At 42.1% G+C, this 23,878-nt stretch overlaps 1 protein-coding gene across 1 annotated transcript in view; it reads right to left on the bottom strand.

The window, feature by feature from the left end:
- Window positions 1-23,878, bottom strand: part of PDE6A (phosphodiesterase 6A) — a 67,860-nt gene that overhangs the window by 39,490 nt on the left and 4,492 nt on the right. Inside the window, exons 2-7 of the mRNA XM_029941444.1 lie at window positions 20,602-20,754; window positions 19,909-19,998; window positions 19,188-19,328; window positions 13,342-13,416; window positions 7,565-7,629; window positions 821-887 (exon numbers count right to left, since the gene is read on the bottom strand). Coding sequence (XP_029797304.1) covers window positions 821-887; window positions 7,565-7,629; window positions 13,342-13,416; window positions 19,188-19,328; window positions 19,909-19,998; window positions 20,602-20,754 — 591 coding nt within the window. The remainder of the gene's footprint in view (window positions 1-820; window positions 888-7,564; window positions 7,630-13,341; window positions 13,417-19,187; window positions 19,329-19,908; window positions 19,999-20,601; window positions 20,755-23,878) is intronic.

The raw sequence follows: 23,878 nt of genomic DNA, 5'->3' as shown, positions 1-23,878 counted from the left end.
CCACCCAGGCGCCCCCATACCTAACAGCTGTTTATTTTAAAACTCAACTTAGACCAACACTCTAGGAAGACAAAGATGGTTTAGAAGCCTCCTACCCTGTGCTCCTAGAATATACAAGTATATCTCTATCATCTCCTTATCACATTGGAGCCTAAAAATCAGTTTAAAATATCTGCCCATTTGACTATAGCTTCAGAACAGAAACTATATCTGATGCACCTGTCTTTCTATCCCCAGAGCCAATTACAGTGCCTGGTACACAGCAAATGTTCAACAAGTAAACTTCTCGCTACAGGAGCATCACTGGGTAGTGTATGCCTGAGGAAGGCTGAAGGCGTGACCAGGCTCAAATATGGGGTGAGTGCAGCTAACAGACAAGACTCTTCTCTCTAAGGCAGGGAAGGCTTGCTTCATCTTTGACCCTGAGCGAGTGGGGCATAGTGGGAGATAGAGCATGTAAACTCTGCCCTACGGGGTGATATGGCCGGAAATGCGGTGGGGAGGAGGGGTAGGGACATAGTCTGTGGTGAGCCCAGAAGACCCATGCCTTCTTCCCTGACATATGCACAAGTATCTTTAGTTGTCAGTCAGACAGAGCAACTTCTCATCTAAGGGTTATTTCTCTGTGCATTTCACATTTCCTCAAATGTCAAATCTCCCTTCATGTCCTTGGACCAAGTGTCCAGTGAATTGAGGAATGTGAGACTCAGGCTTTTGGAGACCCACTTCCCACCGTGTTTCCCACTCTCTTGATCTGAAATCCTTTCATACTTGAATCCAACAATTCAAGACCCTCCTCCTTCAAAGTTGCATTACTTACCAGGCCATTCTGGGCGACATAGGTGGGGAGACCACTTACTAAAGCCCAGTGATCAGGAGGTGGGTTCCTGTAAAGACCAAAGACAACTGGTAACTTTTGATGTCGGGACAGTTAGACTAAAGCCTTGATTCTGGGTCTTGTTTCCTCTCTACTCTCTTGGACTCCCTGTCCCTCCTTACATTCACTACACCTCACTGAGCCCTGTTGAGGGGCTTACTTATCCGAGCATCTTACTATTCAAGTTTAGACATGGGGGAAAGCCTGATGAACAATATTTTATGAGTGCATGCTGAGTTTGACTACCCAAGAAAAAGGACAACATTCGTTCAGCAGGTGGTTACTGACTGCTGAGCAGAAAGAAGCACATCATTTCCATTAATACTTATACAGAGAGAGGTAGCTTAATACATTGAGAGAGAGAGAGAGATGTGGGAAAACACATCTGTGGTGGACTCCTACCACGTACCAAGGACTAAGCTGGATGCTTTACATACTGATTTATTTCTCGTGACAATATTACAATTTTTGATATTATTTTCTTTTTAAAAAAAAATTTCAGGGACGCCTGGGTGGCTCAGTTAGTTGAGTGTCCAACTTTGGCTCACTTTATGATCTCACAGTTCGTGGGTTCAAGCCCTGTGTTGGGCTCTGTGCTGACAGCTCAGAGCCTGGAGCCTGTCTTCAGATTCTGTGTGTCCCTCTCTCTCTGCCCCTCCCCTGCTCATGATCTGTCTCTCTCTGTCTCTGTTTATTCATTTTTGAGAGACAGAGTGCAAGTAGGGATGGGGCCGAGAGAGAGGGAGACACAGAATCTGAAGCAGGCTCCAGGCTCTGAGCTGTCAGCACAGAGCCCAATGCGGGGCTCAAACTCACAAACTATGAGATCACGACCTGAGCGGAAGTTGGATGCTCAACCAACTGAGCCACCCAGGTGCCCTGATATTATTATCTTTTATTTATTGTAAGATTATACGTGTTTGTCGTGAGAAAAAATATAAAATCTTCATTAATCATTCGAAAGCGAACATCCATAAAACCACACCCAGATCAGTAACAACGTTGTCAGCACCTTGGAAGTCCTGACCTGTCCCCGCCAATGGCAGCCCTCTCCCTAACTCCAAAGGTAACCATTGTTACCTGATTAGTAGACATGATTAGTGACAGTCTTGCTTTTCTGTAGAGTTTTACTACGTAAATATGCTTTCTAGTACCGTCCAGTTTAATTTTGCCTGATTTTCAATTTCATGTGGATGGAATCCTACAGGGTATATTATTTCATTTGGTCTCTTTTTCATGTCACTTTAATTCATTTCTTTTACTGACTACAGTTTTTCCTTGAAAGCCTATAGCACCATGGATCCATTCAGTGGTGGATTATCTTAGGGTTAATATGAACAGTAATGTTATGCACAGTCTGATGTATATCTGCTGTCAGTTCTGTATGCTGTGTGCCTAGGAGTAGAAATACTGGGTTATAAGATGTGCATATCTTCAACTTTACTAGATAGAGCCAAACTTTTTGAAGGTGGTTGTATCAATTTCTAGTAGGGCAGAATATACTCTCGAGGGTACAGCACTATATTAGAGTTTCCTTTGCTCCATGTATCTGTTGATACTTAGTATTTTCAAACATTAAAAAAAAATTCTCCTTGGGGCACGTGGGTGGCTCAGTTGGTTAAGGGCCCAACTTGGTTTAAGCTCTAGTTATGATCTCATGGTTTATGAGATAGAGTCCTGCATTGGGATCTGCCCTGATAGTGTGAAGCCTGCTTGGGATTCTCTCTTTCCCTCTCTCTCTGCCTCTCCCCTGCACACATACCCGCCCCCCACACACACACATACTCGTTCTCTCTCACTCTCTCAAATAAATAAAACTTTAAAAATTTCTTTTAATTCTCTTTAGAGAGTTAAGAAAGTTCTCTATGAAGATAATTATGTCATGTTTCTCTTAAGGTAGCAAACCGTATTGATTGATACTTCTGATGTTAAACCAACCCTGAATTCCTGGAATAAACCCAATTGGGACATTATATATAGTCCTTTGTCAGTTACTATTTGCTCAAAAATGTAAAAAGTAATATTTTTTTTAATTGAAGTGCATCGTACACACAATGTTCCATTAGACTTAAGTGGACAGCACAGTGGTTTGACAACTGTATACATTACACCCTGCTTACCACAAGTGTACCATCTGTCACCATACAGCACTATTACAATACCATTAACTATGTTCCCTATGCTGCACTGTTCATCCCTGTGACTTATTCACTTCTTGGTTGCTAAAATTTGTTTAGAATATTTGCATCTATGTCCACAAGTGATTTTCATCTGAATAGTCCTTTTTTACATAGCCCTTGCTGGGTTTTCTTATCTGGTTTATATCAGACACTTCTTTTCCTATTCTCTTGGATGATTTACATGAGGATTACATTATTTCTTCCTTAAATATTTTATAGAACTCAGCCCTGAAGGCACCTGAGCCTGGAGTGTCTTGGTGGGAAGATTTTGATTTATTTTATTGCTCTAAGACTATTACGGCTTTCTATTTCTTCTTGATTTCATTTAGTAGGTTTTCCTTTTCCAGGGATTTACCTAATGCATCTAAATTTAAAATGTTTTTTTGGCAAAATATCCTCTTGTCTTTTTAATGTTTGTGTTGTTGTGGTTATCCTCATTTTAATTTCGGACACAACTCACTTGATGTTCTATTTTTCTTGTTTAGTCTTGCCAGAAATTTGTCAGTTGTAGTATCCTCTTCAAGGAACCAACTTCTAGCATTTGTTCATTATTTATCTTTTTATATTTTATTAATTTCTGGGCTTGTCTTTATTCTTTGGGTTTACTTTTCTGTTGGTTTGTTGTTAATTTCTTGAACTGCTGTGATAGATGGCTTCTGTCTGTCCCTCCAGACCTACTCTTAAACCTGCTCCTCCTGGGGCCATCTCTATGGAGTACATAGGGCTTTTGACCTTCTAGTTTCTTTTTTTTTTTTTAACTGTTTTTATTTATTTTAGAGAGAGAGGGAGAGACAGCATGAGCAGGGGAGGGTCAGAGAGAGAGAGAGAGGGAGACACAGAATCTGAAGACAGGCTCCAGGCTCTGAGCTAGCTGTCAGCACAGAGCCTGACGCAGGGCTCAAACCCACAAACTGTGAGATCATGACCTGAGCCGAAGCCAGACACCTAACCAACTGAGCCACCCAGGTGCCCCTTGGCCTTCTAGTTTCTAGTTGAGCTTGGCCCAGTGGGGAGACCTGACCAAAGACTGGAGGAAGATAGAACAGCAAGGTAAGGTTACTTATTTCCCTGGGTCCCCACTGCTAAGGTTGCTTTGAGCTTGCACTGTTTCTTGACTAAAGGGCAATGCTCTCTCAAGGTGGTCTGTTCTACATGACCCCTTCTTTCTCCAGGTTCTAGAAATCTTTCTTTGGGTCCAGGAGTGGTTGTAATAACATCACTACTAGTACATTCTCTTGTGGTTTTTTTCATTGCACCCACACTTCTGTAATTGCTGCATTATAAATAAGCCCTCCTTGAATTATCCTAATTTGAACATGATACCTACTATCTGTTGGGACCCGGACTGATACAGGTGGATACATAGTTCATTCTTTTTTCAGCTTTTATGCTTTTCTAACATATATATTTAAAGGTGTAAATTTCACCTTGAGCATGATTTCTCTACATAACATAGGTTTTGATGTGTAGCATCTTTGTTATTTTTCAGTTCAGAATATATACTCATTTCCACTGATTGGTTCTTTTACCCATGAATAATTTGGAAGTGATTCCTTCTTTTCAGAAGGGTATTTTTAGATCCCTAGTTGCATGTTAAGATTTTTCTAATTAGCTTTTTGTTATTAGTTTCTAGAATATTTTCATTGTGACCAGGGGACATTCCATATATTATCTCAATCTTTTGAAATACATGAAGTTTACTTTATGGCCCTTCATATCACCAATTATTGTAAATGTCACATGTATGATTGAGAAGATTGAGTATCCTATAATTTGGGGGGTGGGGTGCCATGTTCTCTCTCTCTCTCTGTATGTATATATATGTATATATACATTAGATCAAGTTTAATTATGTTATTTGAATATTCTATATCTTTTTTAGTCTGATCCTCCTATCAATTAGCAAACATGCCTTTATCTATATCTCTTTATATTTCTGTCAGCTTTCCTTTTTTTTGAGGTCATGTTATTAAATGTATACAAATTAAGAACTGCGATATCTTTCTGTAATATCCAGGTGAATTTACCCCTTTATCATTAAGAAGTGACTACCTATATCTCTCCTTATGCTCTTTGTCATAATGTCTAATTTTATCTGATGTTAATATAGTTATATCTGTTTTTTCTATTAGCATTTGCATGGTATATATTTTTTCACTCTTTTACTGTCAACCTCTCTATACTCTTGTCTTTTACGTAGATCTCTTATAAATAGGATATATAGTACTTTTGCATATCTAGAAAGCCAAATATTCCTTCACAGACCATTTCTTACATGTAACTGAGAAAGATAAAATGCTGATAGTTAATCTAAAACATAATGCACTTTGAGCTTGTAATATTACTTTATTAATATCAACAGGCCTCTTTTAAAATTTATTTATTTATTTTTATTGTTTATTTATCTTTGAGAAAGGGAGAGAGAGAGAGTGAGTAGCAGAGGGATGGGGGAGGGGGAGACAAAGGATTTAAAGTGGGCTCTGGGCTGACAGTAAAGAGCCTGATGTGAGGCTTGAACTCACACACAGTGAGATCATGACCTGAGCCAAAGTTGGATGCCTAACCGACTGAACCACCCAGGTGCCCCTAGCCTGGCCTATCTTGACACAAAAATTGCTATCAGAAACAGGGTGCTGCCATGACAAAGAATCTAAAATACGTGACTTGGCTTAGGGACTGGGTGGAAGGTACCAATGTGAAAGTAGTTAAAAGCTAGAAGGATACGATGATTGATGAATGGTGGTAAAACATTGGGGGAAACTATGACCTGTGGTAACTTAGAACACAGATCATGAGTTTGATAAACTTCCACCTCTAGAAAAGGAGTCAGAAAACAGAATGGTTAAAGAGTATGCATTTGAGGGGTACCTGGGTGGCTCAGTCAGTTAAGTGTCCGACTCTTGGTTTTAGTTCAGGTCGTGATCTTGTGGTTTCATGAATTCAAGCCCTCCATGGGGCTCCACACTGACAATATGCTGGCAGTGCAGAATCTGCTTGGGGTTTTCTGTCTCCCTCTCTCTCTGCCCCTCTCTCTCATTTATCCTATCTCTGTCTCTCTCAAAATAAATAAATAAACTTAAAAAAAAAGAGTATGTATTTTATAAGGTTAGAACAACAACAACAACAAAAGAAAGGGATAAGCTTAGAAAACAATCAGTTTTGGGGCGCCTGGGTGACTCAGTCGGTTGAGCATCTGACTTTGGCTCAGGTCATGATCTCACGGTTCGCGGGTTTGAGCCCCGCGTCGGGCTCTGTGCTGACAGCTAGCTCAGAGCCTAGAGCCTGTCTTCGGATTCTGTGTTTCCTGCTCTCTCTGTCCCTCCCCTGTTCATGCTGTATCTCTCTCTCAAAAATAAATAAATGTAAAAAAAAATTTTTTTAATCAATTTTCACACAAACAGGAATGAGCAGAGAAAACCCAGAAACTCAAGACCTTGCATCAGCCTCTCATCCACAAGCAGTCAAAGATAAACCCAAGAACTGGGTTGTCTGAGTGACAGGATAATTATAATTCAGTTTAGCAACCTGGATGGACTCCATTGTGACCTTTCACCTCCCGTTGTTTAGGGGTTAAGGTGACCCATGGTAAACGCCACGGAGTCTGAATTGGGCCCGTTGATGTCTGCCATTCAGTTGAGAAAGTGAACTGGTTTGAAGACAGAACTGTGGGTCGTGCCTCTTAGCACATGGAGAGGATTCAAATAGATAACAAGGCAGCTAAGTTTTGACAGTGACCTACCAACCAAAAAAGTACAAGCTTATACCATTTGTAGGTTCTTGACTATTAGAATCTTAAAATGGCTCCTGAGTCCCTACCACTTACAGGAAGGTGGAGACCTTGCTCTCTGGGAGTTCTTTCCTTCTCATTATCCATTATCCTCCATGGTCAGGTAAGAGAGGACATTAGAGAATAAACTTTCCTTGGGGACTGAGTTGCTTTCCTGACCAGCTTCTTGCCTTTGCCTCACCCTCCTGTATGGGCCCCAGGTGTACCTCCACAGAAAACCATTGGAGGGGTGCCTGGGTGGCTCAGTCAGTTAAGCAGCCGACTTCGGCTCAGGTCATGATCTCACAGTTCGTGGGTTCAAGCCCCACGTCAGGCTCTGTGCTGACAGCTCAGAGCCTGGAGCCTGTCTTCAGATTCTGTCTCCCTCTCTCTCTGCCCCTCCTCCATTCATGCTCTGCTTCTCTCTGTCTCAATAATAAATTAAAAAAAAAAGAAAAGAAAAAGAAAATCATTGGAAAGCTCTGATCAGATCCGACGGTCTCATTCTGTAGATGGAGAACTGAGGCCTGGGACTGGAACTCCTAGCAGCTGACTCAAAATCCAGCCTCTTTTCCAACCTGTATGGTCTTTCCATTCTTCCACACCCTCTCCTTACTGTTCTACTTGTCTCCAACTAAGTGTGTAGCCTGCTTGGGTGTGCTTTAGTGTTGGTCTTCGAAGGAGTATCTATAGACATTGATAACAAGCCTACAATTCTACATGTTTTGAGAAGAAACTTACGGGATTACTTTGATGTCTTCTTTGCCATGCAGGATGTAGTCAATGACCTTGTAAAAGTTGATTTCCTAGGCAAAAGAGAATAAAGAAATATGTAACTTTACAGCCAGAGACAAAACTTCAGCATGAGTGTGTCCATGAGACAGAGCTTGTTTTCTACTGTATGCCCTGTGGCTTTCCAGAAACACCAGCCTGGCCCTTTAAGGACATATTGCAGCTGCCTCTGAGCTCACTGTCCCCAGGTGACTCATGATTCAGCATGTTTAACCTTGGAACCAGCTCAAGGTGGCCAGGTAGTGGCTGGGATCTGGGAAAGAGGGATAGAAAGTGGTTCCAAAGGGAGCTGGGAGTTGAGTACAAGGACAAAGGGAGAAAGACTGTTTTTTGGAGTCCAGGGAGAGGGGGAGGTGAAAGGGAGACTCCTGTCTCATTTACAGTTTTGTCAACGCAGCGATCCCTGCAGGGTTCAGCTCCACGGTCACGGCCCCCTTTTCTCCTTCACACCCATCACTCAGCTGCTCTCTTTGCTGAGTCAGCTCTTCCAGACCTGTCTTCCCAATCTTGCTTCATATCCCCCAACTTACTTCCCACCATTTCCATCCCTCACACCTCCTTGCACCATGAAAACTTTCATTCTCTAAAGTAGATGTGTTCAGTCACATGACTTCCTAACCTGTAGTGGGATATTGGCACTTAGCTCTCCAGAGACAATTCCTTCACCTTATTAGATCCTCTCACCACCCAACTGTGATGGGCAGGTTTGAAACCATTTTATAAATGGGAGAACTGAGATCCAGAGAGAGGAAGGGACTTATTTCTAGTAGACTGTGAGCCAGGACCCGGAAGCTAAGCCCTGACTCCTATGCTCAGGGCTCTCTCTGTGATGCCACTTAATGTTAACCTTATGTTAACCCAGAATAGTGTTTTACTCTCTGGATCATTTTCACCCAGAACAGGGCTATTTGAAGTGTAGTCCCTGGACTGGGACTGTCTGCAAACTATTTGGTACCATTCCATGATGAGATAAAAACAGAAATTGAGAGAGTGTTTAGAAACTTTTATAGCAGTTTGACTGAGTGAAGTTAGATCGGGTGAAATTAATGAAAAGGAGGAGGAGATTTCCATTTCATGTCTTCAAATTTTTTTTCTAGTTATATGTTGTTACCACATTTTGAAAAGTATCGGTCCAAAATGAACTGGAAATTAAGACAACAATAACAACAACTGTTTCTCTCCTGCAGTGCTTTGAGGAGTCCTGCTCTAGAGACTAAAGGTAGACACCTAAGCCCTATATTGGTTTCTTGACTCAGAACCTCCACAAAGAGAAATTCCTGATCCAGTCAGGGGTGTCTGAATGCCCATTTGGTTGACAGATGACCTTGACCTTCTTTAGGCTCCAGGGGAAGAGGCTCAGCTCATCCCGATTAGCAGCTCCTGAAAAGAGTCATGTTCTGGTCTTGGGTCTACTATGTGCACTCTTGGGAACTCAGTTTCCTTACCTGGAAAACGGTTGGGTGTGCTTCAAGTTGCCCTAATGGAGGCAGAGCCGGGCACTTGGAGATCCTGCATGTCTCTTAGTTACTTTTTTTTAAAGTTTACTTATTTATTTTGAGAGATACAGCAAGAGCAGGGAAAGGGAAGAGAGCGAGGGAGAAAGAATCCTAAGCAGCTTCCGTGACGTCAGTGAAGAGCCTGACACAGGGCTCGAACTCACAAACCATGAGATCATGACCTGAGCTGAAATCGCAAGTAGGAGACTTAACTGACTGAGCCACCCAGGCACCCTTCATATATTACTTTTTCAATAAACACAAACAAATTGTGCTAAGGACATTTTTTAAAGTGAAGTTGAACCTTGTAGGCAGTTCCTGAAAGCAAAGATGGCCGCCTTATCTGCTGAGACTTTGGAGTAGCTTAAGTGTCCCCAGCGAGAAAAGGAAGTCAACCTCTATTGCCTTCTCGACTTTCCTCAGGTCTCTGTCTTAGGCCATCTCTTCTTGGGTGTGGGCTGCTCTCTGCTCACAGAGGCAAGCTGCTGGCTCCCTGGGCTCCCCAGGCTGTCCTTTCCATGCATCTCCATGAGACTCCTTTAGATAGGGTAGAAATGAACTTTTTTTTCTGAAGCCCGAAGGAGAATCAGTTTGCTTTCACAGAAAGCAACAAAAAGATCAGTGTGCTTTAGGTGAATGGGGCTTTTTCCACATGCGGAGCTCAGCTGAGTTGCCTTCAAGCAACATATTCATGTTAGGAATTCACCAGCCTTTGGAAAGTCCAAACTGAGCCATCAATGAGCACCTTTGTTACCTGCCACCTGAGCAGTGAAGGCTACAACACAGGGGTCTTTGAAAGAGCCACAAGTACAGCCAGAGCAAAATTATCCCACATGGAAATATCCCAGTTTTTAAATGAGTGCTATTTTTTTGGTTTTTTCCATGAAGCCTAATGAGCCTGTATACATTTTTAATAATGAAAACACACACGTGTATAACATTTTATTTTTAAAAGGAGATGAAGTGAGGTGTAGCCGCTGTTGGCGATCTTTAGACCCGTCATTTGGGGAGGTTAATTGGTCAAAGTCCAGACACAAGTTGTATTTCTCATGTGTGTGAGGCAGAGAATAAGGGTATTATAAGGCGAGAGGGAATGCTAAGAAGCATGGCTGTAATGAGTTACCAGAAAGAAAAGCATCCTGCCTTTGAATTTGGGCAAATGAATTGACCCCTTCTAACTTCAATCTCCTCAACCATGAAATGGGGATAATGATACTTCTTTTATAAACTTGCTGAGAAGAGTAAATAACATAGTCCAGACAAAGCGTCCTGCAGATAATAAGATTCAACCCAGGTAGCCATGATGATTGGATGCTTCGTGTGTGTCAGCGTGTGATTTGCTTTAGCCACCATGGCCCTGCCAGGCAGTCTGGATTATCCAAGCATTACCGATGAGGAAGGTGAGGCTTAGAGAGGCTGCCCAAGGCCACGCAATTATCTGGGAACAGGGGTCTGAAATCAGGCTTGTTCTTTCCAAGCCCACTCTCTCTAGAAGATCCACTTTGGGCCAGTCTTGTCATGCTGTATCTGGGCCCCAGCTCAGGCCTCTGTGTGTCTCCTCCCTAGACCTGGAACCGACTATGGAGATGAGTTTAGTGATGGCACCTCATCGATGGGAAAATTGAGGACCCAAAGGATTTTTTGACTGAGTTACCCTACAGGTTACCAACTAACCAAAACCATAGTCTTTGCCTTCTGGCCTTTTCCATCACAATCTAATACCTGTGCTCTCACAAGGACTGAGATGTAGGATGGTTTGGAAAAGGAAAAACTTAGCCGCAAGTGTGCTAGTCACCTCGGTGAAACCCAAACTCCTTGAACTGATCAAATGATGGACCGCATTTCTTGGACTGGCACTCAGTGATTTTCATGTTTCGTTCAACTCCATCTTAAAGGTTGGGGTGCTTGAGGGTGGAGACCCAGATAATTCAGAGCCCAGCATTTCTCTGGCCATCCTGGAGTTGGAGATGACCTCTGGCCTCAAGGTTCAGCTCAGAGAGCTGAACCTTACAGCAGCCAGGGAAACTGAAGTTGACCGAACTTGATGGTATCTGAAAGCTACGGTCATCTCTATTCCAGGTCCTCAACTTCTAGATTTCCAGAAGATACAACTCCAGCTCATGTGACTTGGAGAGAAAGCTCAGCAGTGACATGTCAATTATGCCAACACAAAAAGCTGAGCTTAGAAAGAAAACTCTCCCCAAGTTGTTTTCTGACAGCAGCGCATGATGCAATGCTTGGAGACTCAGTCTTCCCAAATGAAATCATGACCATTGCATGAGTGGTAGAGTAGTTTGAAACAGATCAACAGGAGGTTATAAGATTATTTTGGACAAATCAGGGCAGATGATGTAAATTTTTGGAGGGAACTCTTTCCTGGTGTGTTCATGAAGCTCACAGGCAAGGGTGTTAATGTCAAATTCCTGGAGTTTTAATTAAAACTAAATAAAGTCTATCATGCACAGATGTGCATGCATGTGTGTGCACACATGCACATTTTAATTAGGGAAGGATTAGCGTTGGCTGGGCGGAATCAAGCCTCCTAGCAGAAACTGATATACCATTTCAGATATGCCAAAATATCTTGTAGGACGAGCACAAGACTAAAACTCAATTCAGGGCCTGACTCTGCTGCTTACTTATCCTGTGTAGCTTCAACTAGGTCATTTTGTCATTCTATAGGTTCTGCAGGCTGTGTGAGTGACCAATCTGGTTACCCTGCCTTATCTTCTGCTTCCTACATATATCATTTCAGCTTCTTTAAGGTGTTTATGCCAAATTATGGAAAGAGCCCAAATGTCCATTGACAGAGGAATGGATAAGGAAGATGTGGTGTATATATATATATATATATATGTGTGTGTATGTATGTACATGTATATATACACCACATCTTCCTTATACATATATGTGTGTGTGTGTGTGTGTGTGTGTGTGTGTATAATGCAGTATTGCTCAGTGATCAGCAAGACTGAAATCTTGCCATTTGCAACAACATGGATGGAACCAGAATGTATTATGCTAAACGAAATAAGTTAGAGAAAGACAAATACCATACGATTTCCCTCATGTGCAGAATTTAAGAAACAAAACAGACGAACATAGGGGAAGGGAAACAAAATTAAGATAAAAAGAGAGAGGGAGAAAATCATGAGAGACTCAAATACAGAGAACAAACAGGGTTGCTGGGGGAATGTTGGGTGGAGGGATGGGCTAAATAGGTGATGGGCATTATGGAGGACACTTGTTGGGATGAGCTGAATCAATTCTACTCCTGAAACCATTATTACACTATACGTAAACTAACTTGGATTTAAATTTAAAAAAAATTTTTTTTTAAATAAAGCAATGATATGAGAGCAGAGCTCACAAACACAAGGGCCTGGAGAGGCCTGATGGAAACATAAATGAGTGAGGGCTGGGGAGCAGGGGCACACAAGGGGAATGGTCCTCACTTTGGCAAACTAGAGAGCTCTGGCCATGTTCCAAGGAGACAGCTGCCACTCAGCTCCCATCAAATTTACCCCATTGTGGGGGGAGCACTTGGCTGGCTCAGTGGCAGACCATGCAACTCTTGATGGTGGAGTAATGGATTCAAGCCCCATGTTGGAGATAGAGATTATTTAAAAATAAAATCTTTAAAAAAAAAATCTACCCTGCAAGACTGGGGGTCCAGTTTCGACTGATCTTTCACCTTTTTAAAAGAACCTGAGAATCTATATATGTATGGGAAATATCTTGATTTTTTTTAGTGTTAAGCTACAAATCTTTTAAGTAAAAAGAAAAATTCTAAATGTATGCAGCCAAACAGGTTTATCTTTTGGATGGAATTGACCTGCTAACTACCGATTTATACAATCTCAATTAGATATTAAGGTTATTTCCAGCTCTAATTGTCCATGATTCTAAACTTTTGCTAGGTGAATATTTGAGCAAGTTGCTTGACCTTTCTGGAGTTCTTTCCTTATCTGTGGAATGAGAATATTAATTCTTCCTTAGCCAATCTCACCAGGTTACTATGGAACTCCAGCAAGATATTAAAAATACCATGCAAATTACAAGATGTGACAATTATGAACAATTATCATAACTTTAAGGGAAACGACCCAACCCAGAGAAGATAGATATCTAAGTGATAAAGAAATGCCAGTAGGGTCTACAGTGCCTTAAATTTGCATTTCATTAAATCTATGCATTAGATCATACTGAACAGGTCAGAGAGAGACCTACCCTTCCATCCGGAGTCCTGGGACCAGAATAGGGTGGAGCCTCACCCATCAGGACTGGCCACACGTCAAAAAATTCCTAGGAATTAGAAAGACAATAAATACATGTCTTGAAAATAGGTCAAGGAAAGGAGATTGAGAAAAGAGGACCCGCCTATATGAGTCATCTATCATTGAAATTCAGAAGGTGGGAAGAGCTCTCTGAAACCTAAGCTTGGAAGGGGTGCAAAGTTCATTAGCATTAGAGGAAGTCAGTCATGTCTGTGCTTCAAGATATTGATGAACTAGGGCTGGTGTAGTAATCATTAAGCAAAAAGTAGGAGATGAGTTGGAGCACCCTTATGCTCCCCGTGTTGTGGGTGTGGGACATGAGAGGGAAACTGGGGTCTCTAGGTCTATAAAAAACTAACTTTAAAGACATGCTAAGCACGTGGTTGAAGGTTTAGCTAAAACAATGTCTTCTGCAGCCTCATTTATAGTAGTGAAAAGTTAGGAACAACCTAAGTGTCTAATAAGAGGGGACTTATTAAATCAATTATGGTAAATCTATTAACAATACTGCTACAGATATTAGCATGAGAAAGGTGTCCTTGCTGCACTGATGAGTGAAATATGTGAGGTGACAAAAAATAGAGACCATAGAACCCCAATGTTTGACTAAACATAGAAAATGTTCTCAAAGGATTCACAACAAAACACTCACAACTGGTTTTCTCTGGTTAATTGCAGTGAGACTGTATTTAGCAATTTTTTCCTGTAATAAAATTTGTTGCTTTTGAAATCAGGAAAATATATTTTTTTCCCAAATAAGAAAGGAAAAAAAAACAATGGTGCCATATGTAGACAAGGAGATCCCCCCCCCCCATATTAGGGATCAGCAAGAAAGGACCCATAAGACAACTGGCAAAGATACAGTCAAGGGGGGAGGGGGCGCCTGAGTGGCTCAGTTGGTCGAGCGTCTGACTTTGGCTCAGGTCATGATCTCAAAATTTGTGAGTTTGAGCCCCGTGTCGGGCTCTGTGCTGACAGTTTAGAGCCTGAAGCCTGCTTCAGATTCTGTGTGTCCCTCTCTTGCTCTGCACCTCCCCTGCTTGCCTTCTGTCTGTCTCTCTCTCTCTCAAAAATAAATAAACATTAAAAAATTTTTTTTAAAAAAGATACAGTCAAGGAAGAGAGAAATGGCCAGTAAGGCACTGCATGAGCACACAGCTCTTCTCTGTCACTTGTCCACTGGTTTGCCTGCCACACTGCTTGTGCTGGGCTGAGCCTGGGCCTGGTAGAAGAGGCCTTCATGCTTCATTGCCCTCTCTGTTCATTCATCGATTGCTATCTAGGGACGGTGATCCGTTAGCACTAGGTGGTTGTGGGTAGGATGGTAAGCCTTTCTGCTCTTGGCCTCTTTCTTGTTTGAACATGGTGGTTTATCATCCAGAGGACAAGCAGAAAAGCGTCTACATGAAATTCCATGTCCCCAAGCTTCTGCCCAGTTGGGCTCTTTGTTTTGACTGCACACCAGGAAGACATTCAATTCTGGGTGAAAAAAATGAATAGAGAGTCTACCTGCCTCCATAACATGTTTGCTCCTAGATACACAGAGATGAATAAGACAGAGGTCATGGCCTGGGGGAATTTGCCATCTCTTGGAGGGGTCGATCAAGTACTCAAGTAACTATAGTAAGGTAGACAAAGTAAGACCCAAAATGAATACTCTGAGTGGAGAAAGAACACAAATGTTAGAGGAGCCCAGAAGAAAGTCAAGTGCATTGAGCTGACACTGTGTCAAACACTAAGTGGCTCTGAAGATTGTCCCAGAGAAGCAGCAGCTATCAACAGGGGTTGGGCGGAAAGTGGGGCATATCTATGCTTGCCTTTCTTGCTCTCAATCTCTCTCTCTCTTGTCTTTCTTCTTCCTTTGTTTTCAAACAGCTTTATTGACATATAATTCACATGCCATGTAATTCACCCAGTTAAAATGTACAATTCGTGGTTTTATTGACTTCTTCATAATGTCAATAGCTCAGATAAGAGCTGAGCTACCCAGGGGAGGGGAAGGGAGGGCAGGTTATTTGAATGATTGTAGGAAGACCAGCCCATTTCTAATTGCTAGATTGTTCCATCTTTTGGGGATGACTAAGAATATTCTTGCTTAGGGGTGCCTGGGGTTAAGCATCCAACTCTTGATTTCAGCTCAGGCCATGATCTCACGTTAGTTCGAGCCCCACATCAGGCTCCTCACCGTCACACGGAACCTATCAGGATTTCTCTTTTTCCCTCTTTCTCTGCCCCTCCCCTGCTCGTACTCTCTCTCCCTTAAAATAAATAAATAAACTTAAAAAAAAATATTCTTGTTTAAGTGTGATTTTCCCTTTTGAGAGGGAGCTCAGAAGAAACAGCAGAACACAGCCACACACAGCAGCCTACATCCTTTATTGTATGAACTGGATGCCTTTTGAAATCAATGACTCAGAAATTCTTTTTATTAAGGAAGACCCATTCATTTGTATGAATTCATTCATTTGCTACTTCCTGAAGGTGTATCAAAGGGCTTGTTGCTGGACTTGGCAGTAGTTGGCAAAATATTAGGTTCAGGAGTATGCAAAAGTTAAATGGATGTCTGCACTAGAGTCAGAGGTTCCCTGAAATCAACAGATAACTGACCTGCACCAGAATCACATACAAAAGTATTTAAAAAAATTTTTTTTTAATTGTTAACTTTTATTTATTTTTGAAAGACAGAGACACAGTGTGAGCGGGGGAGGGGCAGAGAGAGAAGGAGATAGGATCTGAAGCAGGTTCCAGGCTCTGAGCTGTCAGCACAGAGCTCAACACAGGGCTTGAACTCAAGAACCACAAGATCATGACCTGAGCTGAGGTTGGGTGCTTAACTGACTAAGCCACCCAGGTGTCCCACATACAGAACTATTTTTAAAAGTAAAAATAAAAACAATAAATCCATGAGTATATGGAAATCTGGTATACGATAAAATAGCATATTAGAATGGCTGCATTTTAAAACAGTGGAAAAAGGATAGACTACTCTTTAACTGGAGAAAAATGAGTGAGAGACAAAAGTTATCCCTACCTCAAACCTACACATTCATTGTTCCAAAATGAATGAAGGATTAAAATATATTAAAGTACATCAGATTATCTAAGATTATCTTTATAATATTAAGGTTGGGGAAGTCCTTCTTATACAAAATCCCAAACTCAAGCATCCAATGTATATGGACACTTGATCAATGATGGAGGTAGGTTAAGGAAATAGGGTATTTTCAATAGGATGGTAGAGAAAGAGTAGTCTTTTCAGTAAATAGTTCTGGGTCCATTGGATATCCACATGGAAAAAAGTTAATATTGACCTTACCTCACACTGTACATTTTAAAATTTCCAGGTAGATTATAGAGCTGTGTTTGAAAGTTAAAACAATATAATTTTAGAGTTAACATAGATAATTATCTTTATTAACTTGGGGCTAGCAAAGATTTCTGAAATAGGGAATAAAAATCATAACCATTAAAAAGATTGATAAATGTAACTACATTATAATTTAAAATTTTTATTCATTGAAACATCCTACTAAGAAAATGAAAGTACAGAGTGAGAGAAGATATTTGCAATGTGTATATTCCACAGAGAACCCATATCTAGAATGTGTAAATCTTAATCCTAAGATTAAAAAAGACAAAAAAAATTCTTAAAAATGGGAAAGGGACTTGAATAGGCACTTTTTTTGAAGATACACACATGGTTGATAAACAAGAAAAAGTCTTTAACCTCATCAGTCATTAGGGGAATTCATGTTAATACCAAATGAGATCATACCACATACCTACCTATATGGATAAGATTAATAACACTGGCAATGTCAATTATTGTGAGGAAATCCTCAGACATTGCTAGTGGAAGTGTGAAATCATTTTGAAAATCCGATGGGCCATATCTATTAAAACTATTACCCAGAAATTCTACTCCTAGGTAAACACCTAACAGAAATGGGTACAACTGTGTACCGAAAGATATGTACTAGAATGTTCATAATAGCAATATTCAGAATAGCCCAAACCTGAAAGCTCGAATGTCCATCAACAGTAGAATGAATAAATACTTTGAGGATTATTCATATAATGGAACATTCCACAAGAATGAAGAATAATGAACTAATGCTACTAGAGCAATAAAGATAGATCTTAACAACCAAAATGTTGAGTAAAAGAAGCTAGATACAAAATACTATGTATTTGTACAATTCTGAGGTTTTTATTAAAGTTTATTTACTTGGCAAGAGACAGAGACAGCACAAGTGGGGGGTGGGCGGAGCAGAGAGAGGGAAAGAGAGAATCCCAAGCGGACGCCTCACTGTCAACACAGAGCCCGATGTGGGGCTCGAACTCATGAACCGTGAGATCACAACCTAAGTCAAAACCAAGAGTTGGATGTGTAACTGACTGAGGTACTCAGATGTATGATTCTGTTTATGGGAACTTCAAAAGTAGGCAAAACTAATATGGCATTAAAGGCCCAGTAGTGGTTGCCTTCAGGGAGAAGGGTACGGAAATGAACGGAAAGGGATAAGCAAGGAGATTCTGAGGGTTTAGTAATGTTCTATCTCTTTATCTTGGTGGTGGTTACATGGGGATGTTCATTGATCTATTCACCTGTAATTTATGCTTGTCTCTGTGTATATGTTATACTTCAACATAAAGGTTAATCAACAAGAATCCATGTATTGATATGGAAGGATGTTCAGAAAACATTAAGTGAAAAAAAGAAAGAGCAGACCATCAGGAAATGTGGCCTAGTGTTTATTAAAGAGTTCCTCAGAAGATACTCATTGAAGTCTGGGAGCCCCTGGTCTAGACCTAAGGTCTTATCATACTGCAGATTCTGCAATTTATTTAATCATTAAACCAACTATTTGAAGGGTCTGCATTGATCAGTGCACCACTCAGCATCACAAGGCCCTACTAAATGAAACTGACAGGAAACCTGGACCTTGGCTCTTTGGGATAAGAAATCACAAATCTGGATAACCCTGGAGCTCTGTTCCAAGGCAGAAAATGATTAGCTGCGGGAAGTGGAGACAGGTAGAAAAAGAAAAATGGGGGGGAAGGGGGTTGATTTGGGAGAAACCTTGCTGGAAAATACTGCAGGGGCCGTATTGGGCTCTGCTTTCCTAGCCTCTGCATCCTTAGTCTCTGCAGATCTGCTCCCTGAGCATTCCCAGGGACCAGATCCAAGTAGCTTCCTTCACTTCAACTGCCCAGGTGGGCCATAGTCATGATAAACCTACCTTTGTGTGCATTTTCTGAGAATTCCTGAAGTTGGCAACTTTCTTCTTTCTGGCTTTGACCCTACATAGAACTTCTCTCAAGCCTCCTCATATATGCTTTCTTTGCCAACTGACCAAGGAAAAACCAGGTTGTTTTCAATCACCTGTGCCTAGATTGACTTTTCCCCTTTAAATATTGGTACTCCACTCTTCACTAGAAAAGACCTATGAGGGGTGCCTGGGTGCTCAGTTGGTTAAAAGTCCAACTTCATCTCAGGTCATGATCTCACAGTTTGTGGGTTCAAGCCCCTAGTTGGGCTCTGTGGTGACAGCTAGAGCCTGGATCCTGCTTCGGTTTCTGTCTTGGTCTCTCTCTGCCCCTCCACCACTTGCACACTCTCTCTCAAATATAAATAAACATCAAAAAAAAATTTTTTAAAGAGGACTTGTGAAAACCTGTTCACAACTAGCCACCTCCTTTCTGCCTCATCCCTGTGAACTGAATGTGTGACACAAGTCTGGTCCCCATGGTACTTGAACCTGTTCTTGGAAATGTCTGTTTCTGAAGCCTTCTCACCTTCTGCTTGGTCATGTCTAAGAGCCCCGCAGAATATCTGTCGCAGTTGAGGAAGGCTCGGACTGTGTACAGGGCTTTATGGAACTGCCTTTCGATGTCTGTAAGCTCTTCAAAGACTTTACTCCCAGACCACAGCAGTATCTTAACAAAACAGGAAAACATTGTCAATGTTTTTGATCCACAAAGCCGCAATTCACAATAACCCGGAGACAGAGGACAATTATCCCCATTTTACAGATGGAGAAACTGAGGTTCAGAGAGATGACCAGCTTATACTGGGTTCAACTCTTTCCATATCTTCTATTTCATAGATTGTTAATAAGAATGATAATAACAAATAAAGATCAAACACAAGTGATCCACATGCATTATCTCATTTACTATTGACAATAATCTTTCGAGGGTGGAACTAATCAATATTGTCCCCATTTTTCAAATGGGGAGACTAAGGCTCAGACGGGAAAAGTGATTTGCTCAGGTCTTAGAGCTAGTAAATGGCTTGACAAGGATTCAAATCTAAGTTGCTTGACTTGAAAACTGCATATAATCACCCTGAGATACAGCTTTACCAACATGGGCTACCTCATCAACACTAGGGATTCTGGGCAGAGACTATGGTGGTTCCCAGGCACTTTAAGCACCACTGCCTTTCCAGCCTGACCACATCAATGCTTCAGTGAAAGGACATGTCCAGGACATTCCCTTGAGCCATGCCCCTTACCTGGCCACGCCGAGTCTCACAGCTGTGCAGGTAACTCAGGTGATATACCTTCATGATGATATTTGCAAAATTGAGGTACTTGAGAAGAATCTGGAAATCAAACAGCATGAGGGGGAATAGATGAGGAGGAGAAACCTCTCTTCCGGCCACTTCTACCATCAGCAAATATTTGAATATTTTGAAAGCATCAGAGGCAATTTCAGCAGATGGATCATGGAATGCTGACTCATGAAATGTTGCATTGTAAGCGTGTAAAGCTCATAGAATGTCGAATGTCAGTGTTGATGGGTTAATGAAAAATTGCTACTATTCATTGAGCTTGCAGTCCCTGTGATAAGTCATTTTAGACATGTTTTCTTATCTGAGCATTACAAGTACCCTGAGAGATGGATACTGTGAAATTAGACCCATTTTACAGATATGAAAGCTGAGATTTAAAGAAATTAAGTAAACTGCCTAAGTCAAACAGCTAAATATTAGCAGAGCCAGGACAATTATCCTGTACTCCAGGCTCCAGGGCCCAACATCCTAACCATTACCCCTTTCCTGTCTACCTCAGAGGGCATCAGACTAATCCACTTGTCTTACAGATGAGGAAACCAAGGCTAAGCTAAATAGCAAGGTTCAGGGGGCTTCACCAGCTGTGAGAATGTGCTAGCATGGCCGTCCCAGCAGTTTCTAAGACGTTCTTACCTCTTCATCCTTCTTGGTGAAGTGGGGCTCATTCAGTTTATTCACAGCCATGATGACGGCCACCACATCCTTCCCATTCATTATGGGGGAAGCCAAGATGTTCTTGGTCTGGTATTCTGTGAGATTGTCCACGAAGTCACAGAAATGCTCATCCTAAAGGAAGGCAGAGACAGACATGAGTGGGCAGAGGAAGAGCAAAGACAGTAAAACAGCCCAGAGCCCCTTATGCCCATGGTAGGGAGTGGGACGAGAGGGCTCTCTAGTAGTTTGTTGACAAGAAAATCTACTCCCCTTCAGCAAGGACAAAGCAATCAGGGGTGATTTGTGCCCTGGAAGCCTCCAAAATCCAGTAGGAGAAAGTCTGAGATACAACTTACTAAGGGAGATGTGAGCAAAGCCCTCTAGGGGCCTGAGGATGAGGGGACTGACTTCACCTGAAGAGGGAGGGTTAGAGAAGGCTCTCTTGAGGTGGTGACAAGTAAGCCCCAAACAGAAACATAAGTGAGAAAAAGACTTCAGTGAGTGTAATAATCACAATAGCTAGCGGTATCATGTGTAGTACTTTAACCTGCCTCAACTCGCTTTAACTTTGTGAGGTGGGAACGGCTAGTAGCCCATTCTATACAAAGGGAAACTGAGACTCAAGAAGGTTAACGTGACCTGCTGTGTGTGTGTGTGTGTGTGTGTGTGTGTGTGTGTGTGTGTGTGTGAGAGAGAGAGAGAGAGAGATTCTAGAACCTGCCCTCAGTCCCTCAGCTTTGTTGCCTTTAAGGAGAGCCTAGGTAAGGTTGGAGCTGGGTCCTCATCATTGAACAAAAAGAATCTGGTACTTCCAGCTTCTTGAACAATTCAGTTCTAACACCACACGGTGAGTCCATTGGAGACCCCTATCCCACAGGTCTTAGTGGAAGCCCCAGTGCATGTCAGTCTTAGGCTGAGCGCTGGGATACAAGGGAGACAAGGCTCAGGCCAGCTCGCAGACAAATCGGTAACAGTAATACAGGACACAGGGTTTGGCTCAAAGCTATGGGAGGACAAAGGAGGTTTTTGTTGGGGTATATTTCATTTTCTTTTCCTTTGGATGGCCTCAGAGTGTTCTCCCCTGATCACGGGGAGTAGATCAAAACAAAGATAAAATATGATTTTGATTTTAGGCTGAGTGTCTCACACATCCACACCCATAAGTAGCCCAGAAGGCCAACACAGGGCAGTGTGGTCTGTATGGTCAGGAAGAGGAGACAGAGCCCAAATTGTTGTCTTAAATCCAATAGAATCCACCCTTCTGTTCCTTGGTAGCGCTATGAGTTTTTTCAACCATCAGCGTTGCTTGGGACACAAGCCAGCCCAGATACGCAGTTCATGCTATTCCTAGGAAGGAAGTATATTTCACAGAATGGATTCACGCTGCTTCTCTAGAATTGAGTGGGCAGAACCTTTCCCACGACTGAGAAATTCAGAGTGTGATGCTGTACATCTGTGGCTTTCTCCCAGTCAGAGTGGGACTAGACAAGCAGGCAACAGCCCTGTCTTGTTGATGAAAGTGTCTCAAACCAGTAAAGGGTACAGGAATTAAGAGAAGGGTATAGGGCTCTACCTGAATTAGCATCAGAGGATTAAGCAAAATCTCTAAAGAGGCATTAGCCATGAAGGGTTTTCCATGTCATTCTCTAAGGACACCAGTAAATCCCTAAACACAGGTCTGGGTAGGGCACGCTCGAATTCATTTCAGGAAATCAGTTTAGCCTTGCAATATTCACTTCCATCAGAAAAACGATATTGGGCCTTACCTGCATCTGAGGCAGATGATTACTAAATCTACCAGAACCTTCTTTCCCACTGAGAGACCCTTAACTCTCCCCCAAATAACACAGCTGCCAATAGATGGTGTTCGCACAATCATGGCCATCCTTATATATTCAGTGTATGAAGTGTCACAGAACCTCAGATTATCAGAAGCATAGAGGGCCTTAGAAGACTTTTCGCTCAAACTGTCTTGGGTATGTATGTGTGTGTGTGTGATGTTTACTTATTTTTGATAGAGAGAAAGTGAGACAGAGCACAAGCAGGGGAAGGGTAGAGAGAGAGGGAGATGCAGAATCCGAAGCAGGCTCTAGGCTCTGAGCTGTCAGCACAATGCCACAGGGCTCAATCTCATGACCATGAGATCATGACCCTGGTCGAAATCAAGAATTGGACACTTAACCGACTAAGCCTTCCCTGTTTTACAGAAAACTCCCTTGCTGGTAAGTGGCACAGCTACTCCATTCATTCATTGATTCATATATTATTGATACACTGATTGATTGACTCATTCATTCATTCATTTACTCACATTTACTGGCCACCGGCTCTGGGAGAGGTGTTGGACATACTAAGACCAATAAGAAAGATCAGACTACTCACTGATTCTCACAGTATAGTGGGAGCATCATGTGAAACATGAACCCACAATTCAAACCATAATGAGAAGAAGGTCCCCACAGGATGGGTGAGTGGGAGGGAGAGACTTGTTCTCTGAGGCTCCGGGCCCAGTCAGCACATTATTAGTAGTTGAAGATTCTTTGAGCCTCAGTTTGCCCTTTGGGAAAATCACAGTGTTGGACCAGGGCCTCCTCGATTCTTCCTTCCAGTGTGACATGCTGGGTTCTGGGTGTCACAGGCAGGGGAGAACAGCAGCTGTGAGTCTCTGGAAATGGTAGTGCTCTCAGGTGCAGTTTTCGGAAATGGGAACTGTCATGTCTTAGAAAAGCTCACTGTTCTCCTTTCCTCCACACTGGTACTACGCTCACACTACTTTGACACCAGATACACAGATGTATCTCCCACACTGATCAGTTTTCTGACACCAGTTGACTGTCCAACAACTCAATTCAATTCTGACACAATCTCCGTGGAGTCAGCACCAGAACTCACAAGGCTTTCATCCCACAGGACCTGTCCCCACTTCAGAGGCCTATCACAAGACCCCATGTGTCACCTATACTTCTAACTGGCTGGCTATAAAGCAGGGTCACAAGAACCCCTCAGTGGGTTTGATAATTTGCTAGAACAGCTCACAGAACTCAGGGAAATACTTACACGTACAGGCTTAGTGTATAACAAAAGATATGATAAAAGATGCAGATATACTGTCAGATGAAGAATGAGATCCAGAAGCATCCTGAGAGCAGGTGCTTCTGTCCCCTAGAGGTGAGATGTGCCACCCTCCCGGCACATGTAGGTGTTCACCAATCCAGAAACCCTCTGAGCCCTGTACTTCCGGAGGTTTTTATGGAGG

The sequence above is a fragment of the Suricata suricatta genome, chromosome 6, assembly GCF_006229205.1.
Source record: "Suricata suricatta isolate VVHF042 chromosome 6, meerkat_22Aug2017_6uvM2_HiC, whole genome shotgun sequence".
Classification (NCBI taxonomy): Eukaryota; Metazoa; Chordata; class Mammalia; order Carnivora; family Herpestidae; genus Suricata; species Suricata suricatta.
The sequence above is the reverse complement of the archived record's forward strand: the minus strand, read 5'-3'. Positions and strand labels throughout refer to the sequence as shown.